Genomic DNA, 12992 nt, shown 5'->3' with positions numbered 1-12992 from the left:
CGCCACATGTACGGCGTATCAGAATTTCAACCTTGCACGCTCTGGCGAAACCTTTAGAAAGTACGTCAGTTCCAAGCGACGCTTTGTAAAAGCGCATTTGTACCAAGCCCGTGCAACACAGGAACGGAGGAAATGTCCCACAGCCTGCACGGTGCGCTGGGTGTTATTTTTTTTCTATACTAAATTTGCAGGCGGTGGCCGGCAGGGCAAAAGACGAAAAATACATTTTTGCCTGACGAGCCTTCACTGCCCCTTACAGCTGTAATGCAGTTCTAAAGAAGCAGACAGAAACTCAACAGCTGCCAAAGAATATGCAACCCAGAGACATTACAAAAAAACTAGGTGCCAGCAACAACTGCTGCACAACCCGGGCACCAAACACCCCCACAGTTAAAGGCAACAGCACAGCACGTATATTTCCCCTTCAACAGTAACAATAAAAGTTGAAAGCAATAAAAACAATCGCATGTCGCGTACACACCAACACATAAACAAAACATCAATAGAAAACAAATGAATACGCAAAGCAGTGAACACTTCAGTCATAATCAAAGGTGATACCGTCTCATACAAGAAAGCGCCCAACAAATTAGGCACCTGCAACAACTGCAGCACAACTCAGTCATCAAACACCCACACAGCCGTAAGCAACAACACACCTCCCATGTTTCCGAACAACAACAAAAAAAAAAGAAACATCAATAGGAAAGAAGCGTACTCCACGCAAACCAGAAAACACACTACCAACTAAAAGCAATACCATTACACATTAGAAGACGCTTGAGGTCGATTTTGAATTGTACAAAGCTGTTCAAATAATTGCATTCTGCTCCCAAAGTATTACAATGATCGGTTATATGGTAGTCAAGTTTCTGTTTTCTATAGTTAGCCGTGGTTCGAGGCATTTTCCATTTGGTGTGCCGGAGTGAGTAACCCCGATTGTCTCGAGTTTCATTAAATTCTATGTAGAGATTTTATTTTAATATGGCTTTGAATAGGTCTGCTATGTTAAATAAGGTGCAATGTTTCTCGAAGTCAAAGTCGTGCAGGTTTCCACAGTGATTAGCATACATACGTAGACCCCTATTTTGTAGTACTGAAAGCCGATTATAGTTTTTAATGGTCGTAGTACCCCATACCAAAATGCCATATAAAAAATAAGAATAAAGCAGGGAGTGATAAAGACACTTTTTTCTGCCAGAGCGGTATTAAATTTCTCATTCTGTACATTCACTCAAGAGACCTTGATAGCCGTGTCTTGATATGCCTAACACGTGCATTCCACGTTAGTTGAACATAGTGACAGTTGCGCACACAAGGACAAGGACAGAGAAGAGGAACACGTAGACGACAGACAAGCGCACACTCACAACTCATGTATTAACGAAAGAAGAAAAGAAAGTGGTACAGAACGCGGAATCCGCTCGAGCGTTGGCCACACAGGCACGAGAGACCAGAGGCCCGAGGGCTCGAGGGGTACTGTTACAATTACCCACACGAAAATGATTTTAAAAAGGCAATTTCCTCCTCTGTTAATGACACAGACGGAAAGCTGACACATCGCTCGCCCATGCTTAGAATAATGAAAGCTTCAAAAATCTCTCTGGTGTGTTTTTCTCGGTACCTGCCTATTATCCTGGTTTCGGCTAAGGATGGCGTACATTTACACGATTTACAGTGAACGGGTAGATGGCCCGCCACCGTAGACTTTAGAGAGAGATTGTGCTCTCGTAGCCGGTCGTTCACACACCTTCCGGTCTGTCCAACGTAGCTTTTACCACATGAAAGAGGGATACTATATACTACACTCAGGGAGCAGGGCACATAAAAGTGGGAGTGGTTCTTGTGGCACGTATGTTTTTTAAAATTGTTTACCTTAGCATGAACTTTTTGACAAATTTGAGCCATTTTTTGGGGGGCTGACATCACTAAAGGGACCCCGTAACGGCTAGCCACCTTTTTAAGATTGTGGGAAATTTTATGCATATACGGGACGACCACAATTCTTTCTTTGTCAAAAGCGGGCTTAGGTTTTTGAACTCCCTTCACTCTCTTGACCAGAGTTCCCACTACCTCAGTCAGCACCTGCATAAGAAAGCCCGAGGATGTCAGCCTCTCAATTTGTGCTTCAAAACTACATTGGAGGGTATGAAAACAAGACTTATTTGAGGCGCTTGTAAGGCATGACATAGCTATACCCCTTTTAACGACTTTGGAGTGAGAGGACGTGTAGTTTAGAATGCCTTTCTTGGAACGAGGGGAAAATGTCCAGCACAGGTGATTGGGTAGCAGAGAAAGCGGAAGGTCCAGAAATTGCAAAATTCCTTCCTTTGGCGTTTCACAGGTAAAGACAAGTCCCGAACCACATTTGTGGAAAATGTCCATTGTCTTACAGACAACATCATTATGGACCGTTTTTTTTTGTGCACCAGCAAGAAGTCATCGACATATCTAAACACTTTTGTGACAGTCGTGGAATCAATGGAAGACTCAATAGCACGGTCAACACCCGAAAGAAAAATATCGCTTAAAACCGGTGCTACACATGAGCCAATGCACACACCCGACTTTTGTAAATAAACCCCATTTTGCCACTCTATGAAAGTGGAACTAAGATAGAAATGGAAAAGTTCTAGGAAACTTTCCAACGTTATCCCACTTGAGTTCCGGAACGAAAGTTCATCATGTGACTCAATGCAGGACCTGACAGAGGCGAGCAAGGAATCATTGGGAAGTGAGTAGAAGAGGTCTTGAACATCCACGCTGAAGACACTGTGATTGTTAAAGTCATTTGTCTTCAGAAATTCAAGAACAGCCTCCGAATTGCTGATCAAAAAGGGGTCGTTAATTTTTAACCCTGAAAGGTTTTAAGCTTCTACATAACAGAATTCACATTAACAATAAATGCTATGCTTTTGACCTAACCACCGAAAATGTGTACGAGGTTGGTCCCTCTACTACGCCAGTTGTTACTGTCACACAGAATTCCCTGCCCGGTAATGACTCATCTCAGCCATCAACATCGCAATAACAGGCCGCGAGGGGTAGAGTGTCTCTTTCATCTGTCTCTGATGTATCAGTACTTTTTACAAATATTAGAAGCCTCATTAAAAAACGAGACGACTTGTGTTCTATTGTTGATTCAACAGCTGCTGATCTTGTTGTTTTAACGGAAACTTGGCTCACTGGGAGGGTGCGTGATTGCGAACTTTTTTATGGACCTAAAAGGTACAATATTTACAGGAACGATCGGCAAGATAGGTGCGGTGGGGGCGTTTTAGTTGCCATTGCAAATCATATTGATTCTTTTTGTTTAAACATAGCTAGCGATTTAGAAATAGTTTGGGTATGTCTTGGCACTAATCACATGAAGTGGATCATGGGAGTTTGCTATAGGCCGCCCTCGTGCTCATCATCTTTCATTAAAGCTTTGCAGGACTCCATAAATCTGGTCGTCATTCGCTTTCCCAGTTCGCCAATTTTTCTGTTGGGAGATTTTAATTATCCTGATATTGTGTGGACAGGTAATAACCCACCAACAGGCACACCCTCATCTGCCTCATCTGAATGCAATGATTTTGTTGGCCTCTGTTTAGATTTTTGTTTCACGCAATTAGTTACTCAACCAACCAGAGTGACCCCATTGACGGCGAACGTATTGGACCTTGTTCTCGCTACTCATCCTGAACTCGTTTCACCCATCTCCTATCTTCCAGGGCTTAGTGATCATTCCATATTGCATTTTAATGTAAAAGCAGCAGTACCAAAACCATCAACTAATGTAAAACAAATTCGAGATTACGCCAAAGCTAACTTTGATAAAATTAATCTTGACCTTGCAACTTTCCTCGATGAATATTTATCACTCTTTTCAAGTCGCTCAGTAGAAGAAAACTGGAACTTTTTCAAAACCGAAGTTAATAAACTAACAAATCAGTACATTCCCTTAAGGAGAGTTATCGAAAACTCTCAGTCACCCTGGTTCACCAGAGCCTTCAAACGCTTATCAAACAAAAAAAGCGTCTATTTCGCGCCGCAAAATCATCCACGTGCGAGCACCGTTGGTTGCGTTATCGTACTGCTGCTGAAGTGTACAAAAAAGCAATTGAAAACGCCAAACTAGAATTCATGACTCATAGCCTACCCGCAATGTTGATCAACAATCCTAGACAATTCTGGAATACAATAAACAAAAAGACGCAGTCATCTATCACACTAAAAACCGCAAATGGTGATTGTATAGCCAGCGATGAGTGTTTAAATTTATTAAATAGTACTTTTGCAGATTCATTCTCTACTGATAACATGCACGATTTCCCTTCGCTAGAGAGTGCCGATTACTTGCCCATGGATCCTCTTTTTCTTGATTACGTTGGTGTCGGTCATATCATAGATAAACTCAAACTGTCATCTTCAGCAGGAGTGGACGGTATTAATTCCAAGTTTTTACAAAACACTAAACAATACTCCTCAATTATTTTAACAAAATTATTTGAACAGTCTATACAAGACGCTGTTCTCCCATCAGACTGGAAGGTAGGGAAGGTGGTACCCATTCACAAGGCTGGAGATAAATATTGCCCTCTTAATTATCGTCCGATCTCAATAACCAGCATTCCTTGCAAACTTCTTGAACATATAATTTTTTCTCACCTTGTCAACTTCTTAGAATCTAACAACTTCTTCAACAATGCCCAACACGGTTTTCGAAAATCATTTTCATGTGAAACCCAACTACTATCTTTCACGAATGACCTACATCACATTCTGGACCGAGGATCCCAGGCGGACTGCATTTTCCTGGACTTCGCCAAAGCATTTGACAAAGTTTCTCACAATCTTCTGCTTCTAAAACTTTCCAAACTTAACATAGACAATAACGTTCTCGCATGGATACAGTCTTTTTTAACTCAAAGGTCTCAATTTGTCACTGTGAATAACAATAACTCCTCTTTTGTCAAAGTTGCGTCAGGGGTTCCGCAAGGGACAGTCTTAGGGCCGTTGCTATTGTTAATTTATATTAACGACCTACCCACTAGTGTCTCTTCGTCCGTGTCTCTGTTCGCTGACGACTGTGTACTCTACCGTGAGATTCTCAATCATAATGACACCTGCATACTCCAATCAGACATTAATGCTATTTACCGTTGGTCTGACTCGTGGTCTATGAAGCTTAACACTAACAAATGCAAGGTCATGCGTGTGTCTCGCCAGTCTCAGGACTCTCCTAACTATTTCCTTAATAATGCTCATCTAGAACCGGTATCTTCGTACAAGTATTTAGGCGTACATATAGCTTCTAACCTTTCATGGGAAACACATATTCAGCATATTTCAGCTAACGCTAACCGCATGTTAGGTTATATCAAACGAAACTTTTCATTAGCACCTGTCTCACTGAAATTAACTCTTTACAAAGTTTTAATTCGTCCCAAGTTAGAATATGCAGCTTCTGTCTGGGATCCCGGACTAGTCACTCTCGTATCTACATTGGAAGCCGTTCAGAACAGATCCGCTCGTTTCATCCTCACAAACTATCACCGCACCGCTAGCGTCACCTCTATGAAAACAACTCTCTCATTACCACCTTTATCTCTACGTCGTAAAATTTCTCGTCTTTCCCTATTCCATAAGATATATCATCATAATTCTTTCCTGCGCGACAAAATAATTGCTCGGCCTGTCTATGTTTCCTCCCGTCTTGATCATCAACATAAGGTGGGCATTCCTAACTCTGTCACGACCACGTTTTATTCATCTTTCGTTCCCCGTACATCCCAGGAGTGGAACCACCTTCCCCGGTCGATCGCCATTATCACGGACTCTGAGCTCTTTAAAAGTACAATAACTAATTACCTTATTACTGAGTGTGTCTAAATATGTATTATGTTATTTGCATTAACCTTCTTGTTGCTCTCCCCCTCTGTAATGCCTTCGGGCCCTGAGGGTATAATAAATGAAATGAAATGAAAGGTGTTTCTGCAGATATGTCGATACTTGCCGTTGCCACGAACCTCTTTCAGTAACGATAGCTCGGAATGGGCATGCTTCCTTGTGTGTTTTGGCACTGAAGAAGATTTCTAAGTGCAGCTCTTCTGCTTTTCTGATGTTGGCAGCGAACTGTGTTAACGTGAGACGTTCACACAGACTGAGAGCCTGGCTCTTCACTTTTTTCATCACAATCTGCACCTGTCGGAAGTTCTTTTGTACTGCTGTGCAGGCTTTTTCATTATACATGCCTTCAGGCATTATCACGAAGGAGCCTTCTTTATCGGCCTCCAAAACACGCTGTTGGTTGTCGACCAAGAAGTTAACCAGACGCATAGGATCCTGGGTCTGGACTTTCCCCGAGACAGAAATGGCGTCAACACATTCCGATATACATCGAGGTCGTATAAAAACGGTCGATAATGATGTTGTCTGTAAGACAATGGACATTTCCCACAAATGTGGTTCGGGACTTGTCTTTACCTGTGAAACGCCAAAGGAAGGAATTTTGCAATTTCTGGACCTTTCGCTTAATCTGCTACCCAATCACCTGTGCTGGACCTTTTCCCCTCGTTCCAAGAAAGGCATCCTAAACTACACGTCCTCTCACTCCAAAGTCGGTAAAAGGGGTATAGCTATGTAATGCCTTACAAGCGCCTCAAATAAGTCTTGTTTTCATACCCTCCAATGTAGTTTTGAAGCACAAATTGAGAGGCTGACATCCTCGGGCTTTCCTATGCAGGTGCTGACTGAGGTAGTGGGAACTCTGGTCAAGAGAGTGAAGGGAGTTCAAAAACCTAAGCCCGCTTTTGACAAAGAAAGAATTGTGGTCGTCCCGTATATGCATAAAATTTCCCACAATCTTAAAAAGGTGGCTAGCCGTTACGGGGTCCCTTTAGTGATGTCAGCCCCCCCAAAAATGGCTCAAATTTGTCAAAAAGTTCATGCTAAGGTAAACAATTTTAAAAAACATACGTGCCACAAGAACCACTCCCACTTTTATGTGCCCTGCTCCCTGAGTGTAGTATATAGTATCCCACTTTCATGTGGTAAAAGCTACGTTGGACAGACCGGACGGTGTGTGAACGACCGGCTACGAGAGCACAATCTCTCTCTAAAGTCTACGGTGGCGGGCCATCTACCCGTTCACTGTAAATCGTGTAAATGTACGCCATCCTTAGCCGAAACCAGGATAATAGGCAGGTACCGAGAAAAACACACCAGAGAGGTTTTTGAAGCTTTCATTATTCTAAGCATGGGCGAGCGATGTGTCAGCTTTCCGTCTGCGTCATTAACAGAGGAGGAAATTGCCTTTTTAAAATCATTTTCGTGTGGGTAATTGTAACAGTACCCCTCGAGCCCTCGGGCCTCTGGTCTCTCGTGCCTGTGTGGCCAACGCTCGAGCGGATTCCGCGTTCTGTACCACTTTCTTTTCTTCTTTCGTTAATACATGAGTTGTGAGTGTGCGCTTGTTTGTCGTCTACGTGTTCCTCTTCTCTGTCCTTGCCCTTGTGTGCGCAACTGTCACTATGTTCAATAACTACCAACTCGCCCAACTGTCTACTCTACTCCACGTTAGTTCTTCGTTAAACTAAACCCCAAGAATTTTATATTCTGTCACTTGTTCTAAAATTGCATTGCTAGATTTAATAATGACGGGTCGTTATCGCGTTTATAGATAGGCTGAAATATTACATATTTGGTTTCAGACTCATTTAGTTGAAGTTTATTTGATATACCGCCCATCCTAATAAGTACAGCCGTTACCTTCCATCCACATATTGTTCTAATCGAGCCCCGTGATCTTGAAATATCTACGAAATTTGCAGGAAGAGGTTCAGAATAACTAATTCTGTACAGGGGTTACTGCTTTGACATCAACTGTAACTTGGAAGGCTGTGACTATGCCATATTTTGTAGGAAACATTCCACGCCGGTCTAGTTTTGCAACGGACAGGAAGCAGTCGCTTTCAGAGAATGGTGTGAAAAAATGTTTCAGTGTCGGTGGAACAGGAGAAAAAAGCACAAAGAAGACACTTGCACGCAAATACGCAATATTCACAGACAGCAAAAATCTCAAACTCTATTGTAATTTATGTATCAATCTCACTGATTGCATTACAACCCTGCCATTTGGGCATAAAGCCCAAGGTATTGTGTAAAGCCATAAATGAAGTCAGATTTGTTTGAAGGAAATAAATGGGAAAAATTGGAAGTAGCCAAAATATGTAATAGGTAAAAAGATGCAATTAATTTAAGAAGGCAAAAAGATAAAAACTGAAGTCAAATGTAGGTCTTCCAATTATATTTATCACTCCAAGATATAAGAAACTGCTTATTCTCGGGGGAACTTTGGGCATTTCTCGCGGCCAGTTTGCACCGATGTTCATTCCAGATGATATCACTTTGAATATAACCAGAAAAACATGCTAAGTAGAGAACTATTGGGGGCACTAGACATCTAATTTCTTTGAAGCAGCTTAGGACATACATCAAACTCCAGGACGGCTAATTGAACATGGACGACATCGGGTAAACCAAAATATTTCTCCATGAAAAGCATTAATCTTGAACACCACGCTCATTACTGCGGGTTCCTAAGGAGTTATTGACACCAGTCATTTCTTTAGGTACACACTCCCCCCTCCCAAACCTGTCATCGCTGTTTTTTTTTCTGTAGATGAGCGGCTTATTTTGCCCTTGCCGTTGCAATATCTCTTCACCTGCAGTTCTTCGACCGGTCCTTGGTCTAAGAAATAAAAACTCGCAGTGCTCGCTGCTTCGACATTTTGAACGTTTAGCAGCTCGTCTGTCTGGTTTGTAATTTGCGGTTAATCATACATATCGACCACTGCACTTATTCACTTTTGGAAACTGCATATGTTGCAACTCTTCCACTATGAAATATGGGATCCGAAAATACTAGAACCATATGGATTGCGGTAGTAGACAGTGCGCAGCGGACAAGCCTCGTCTTCTTTGTGTGGGGAGATGGCGCCCTTGCGGTGGTGGCGTGAAGCAGGTGCAGCGACGGACCCGACGGACCCGACGGACCCGACGGACCCGACGGACCCGACGGACCCGACGGACCCGACGGACCCGACGGACCCGACGGACCCGACGGACCCACGGACCCGACGGACCCGACGGACCCGACGGACCCGACGGACCCGACGGACCCGACGGACCCGACGGACCCGACGGACCCGACGGACCCGACGGACCCGACGGACCCGACGGACCCGACGGACCCGACGGACCCGACGGACCCGACGGACCCGACGGACCCGACGGACCCGACGGACCCGACGGACCCGACGGACCCGACGGACCCGACGGACCCGACGGACCCGACGGACCCGACGGACCCGACGGACCCGACGGACCCGACGGACCCGACGGACCCGACGGACCCGACGGACCCGACGGACCCGACGGACCCGACGGACCCGACGGACCCGACGGACCCGACGGACCCGACGGACCCGACGGACCCGACGGACCCGACGGACCCGACGGACCCGACGGACCCGACGGACCCGACGGACCCGACGGACCCGACGGACCCGACGGACCCGACGGACCCGACGGACCCGACGGACCCGACGGACCCGACGGACCCGACGGACCCGACGGACCCGACGGACCCGACGGACCCGACGGACCGACGGACCCGACGGACCCGACGGACCCGACGGACCCGACGGACCCGACGGACCCGACGGACCCGACGGACCCGACGGACCCGACGGACCCGACGGACCCGACGGACCCGACGGACCCGACGGACCCGACGGACCCGACGGACCCGACGGACCCGACGGACCCGACGGACCCGACGGACCCGACGGACCCGACGGACCCGACGGACCCGACGGACCCGACGGACCCGACGGACCCGACGGACCCGACGGACCCGACGGACCCGACGGACCCGACGGACCCGACGGACCCGACGGACCCGACGGACCCGACGGACCCGACGGACCCGACGGACCCGACGGACCCGACGGACCCGACGGACCCGACGGACCCGACGGACCCGACGGACCCGACGGACCCGACGGACCCGACGGACCCGACGGACCCGACGGACCCGACGGACCCGACGGACCCGACGGACCCGACGGACCCGACGGACCCGACGGACCCGACGGACCCGACGGACCCGACGGACCCGACGGACCCGACGGACCCGACGGACCCGACGGACCCGACGGACCCGACGGACCCGACGGACCCGACGGACCCGACGGACCCGACGGACCCGACGGACCCGACGGACCCGACGGACCCGACGGACCCGACGGACCCGACGGACCCGACGGACCCGACGGACCCGACGGACCCGACGGACCCGACGGACCCGACGGACCCGACGGACCCGACGGACCCGACGGACCCGACGGACCCGACGGACCCGACGGACCCGACGGACCCGACGGACCCGACGGACCCGACGGACCCGACGGACCCGACGGACCCGACGGACCCGACGGACCCGACGGACCCGACGGACCCGACGGACCCGACGGACCGACGCGACCCGACGGACCCGACGGACCCGACGGACCCGACGGACCCGACGGACCGACGGACCCGACGGACCCGACGGACCCGACGGACCCGACGGACCCGACGGACCCCGACGGACCCGACGGACCCGACGGACCGACCCGACGGACCCGACGGACCCGACGGACCCGACGGACCCGACGGACCCGACGGACCCGACGGACCCGACGGACCCGACGGACCCGACGGACCCGACGGACCCGACGGACCCGACGGACCCGACGGACCCGACGGACCGACGGACCCGACGGACCCGACGGACCCGACGGACCCGACGGACCCGACGGACCCGACGGACCCGACGGACCCGACGGACCCGACGGACCCGACGGACCCCGACGGACCCGACGGACCCGACGGACCCGACGGACCCGACGGACCCGACGGACCCGACGGACCCGACGGACCCGACGGACCCGACGGACCCGACGGACCCGACGGACCCGACGGACCCGACGGACCCGACGGACCCGACGGACCCGACGGACCCGACGGACCCGACGGACCCGACGGACCCGACGGACCCGACGGACCCGACGGACCCGACGGACCCGACGGACCCGACGGACCCGACGGACCCGACGGACCCGACGGACCCGACGACCCGACGGACCCGACGGACCCGACGGACCCGACGGACCCGACGGACCCGACGGACCCGACGGACCCGACGGACCCGACGGACCCGACGGACCCGACGGACCCGACGGACCCGACGGACCCGACGGACCCGACGGACCGACGGACCCGACGGACCCGACGGACCCGACGGACCCGACGGACCCGACGGACCCGACGGACCCGACGGACCCGACGGACCCGACGGACCCGACGGACCCGACGGACCCGACGGACCCGACGGACCCGACGGACCCGACGGACCCGACGGACCCGACGGACCCGACGGACCCGACGGACCCCGACGGACCGACGGACCCGACGGACCCGACGGACCCGACGGACCCGACGGACCCGACGGACCCGACGGACCCGACGGACCCGACGGACCCGACGGACCCGACGGACCCGACGGACCCGACGGACCCGACGGACCCGACGGACCCGGACCCGACGGACCCGACGGACCCGACGGACCCGACGGACCCGACGGACCCGACGGACCCGACGGACCCGACGGACCCGACGACCGCGGACCCGACGGACCCGACGGACCCGACGGACCCGACGGACCCGACGGACCCGACGACCCGACGGACCCGACGGACCCGACGGACCCGACGGACCCGACGGACCCGACGGACCCGACGGACCCGACGGACCGACGGACCCGACGGACCCGACGGACCCGACGGACCCGACGGACCCGACGGACCCGACGGACCCGACGGACCCGACGGACCCGACGGACCCGACGGACCCGACGGACCCGACGGACCCGACGGACCCGACGGACCCGACGGACCCGACGGACCCGACGGACCCGACGGACCCGACGGACCCGACGGACCCGACGGACCCGACGGACCCGACGGACCCGAACGGACCCGACGACCCGACGGACCCGACGGACCCGACGGACCCGACGGACCCGACGGACCCGACGGACCCGACGGACCCGACGGACCCGACGGACCCGACGGACCCGACGGACCCGACGGACCGACCGACGGACCGGACGGACCGACCGACGGACCCGGACGGACCCGACGGACCGGACGGACCGGACGGACCGGACGGACCGGACGGACCGGACGGACCGGACGGACCGGACGGACCGGACGGACCGGACGACCGACGGACCGGACGGACCGACGGACCGGACGGACCGGACGGACCCGACGGACCCGGACGGACCCGACGGACCGGACGGACCCGACGGACCGGACGGACCGACGGACCGGACGGACCCGACGGACCGGACGGACCGACGGACCGGACGGACCCGACGGACGACGGACCCGACGGACCGGACGGACCCGACGGACCGGACGGACCCGACGGACCGGACGGACCCGACGGACCGACGGACCCGACGGACCGGACGGACCCGACGGACCGGACGGACCCGACGGACCGGACGGACCCGACGGACCGACGGACCCGACGGACCCGGACGGACCCGACGGACCGGACGGACCCGACGGACCGGACGGACCCGACGGACCGGACGGACCCGACGGACCGCGGACGGACCCGACGGACCGGACGGACCCGACGGACCGGACGGACCCGACGGACCGGACGGACCCGACGGACCGGACGGACCCCGACGGACCGGACGGACCCGACGGACCGGACGGACCCGACGGACCGGACGGACCCGACGGACCGGACGGACCCGACGGACCGGACGGACCCGACGGACCGGACGGACCCGACGACGGACCGGACGGACCCGACGGACCGGACGGACCCGACGGACCGGACGGACCCGACGGACCGGACGGACCCGACGGACCGGACGGACC

The 12992-nt window shown here is 53.1% G+C and overlaps 1 protein-coding gene and 1 pseudogene across 1 annotated transcript; both read right to left on the bottom strand.

The window, feature by feature from the left end:
• Positions 1–740: 740 nt before the first annotated feature.
• On the bottom strand, positions 741–7734 carry LOC120846175 (annotated as a pseudogene).
• Positions 7735–9195: 1461 nt separating this feature from the next.
• On the bottom strand, positions 9196–10196 carry LOC121837590 (collagen alpha-1(I) chain-like; the record flags this gene model as incomplete). The annotated part of the gene is given in 2 exon segments (XM_042293239.1): positions 9196–9653; positions 9656–10196. Coding segments are annotated over 2 exon segments (999 nt in total), but the record flags the coding sequence as incomplete, so codon positions are not given.
• Between the last annotated feature and the right edge of the window lie 2796 nt (positions 10197–12992).

This window comes from Ixodes scapularis, unplaced genomic scaffold (assembly GCF_016920785.2).
Source record: "Ixodes scapularis isolate PalLabHiFi unplaced genomic scaffold, ASM1692078v2 PGA_scaffold4__175_contigs__length_147842914, whole genome shotgun sequence".
Classification (NCBI taxonomy): Eukaryota; Metazoa; Arthropoda; class Arachnida; order Ixodida; family Ixodidae; genus Ixodes; species Ixodes scapularis.
This window is presented reverse-complemented; position numbering and strand designations above follow the sequence as displayed.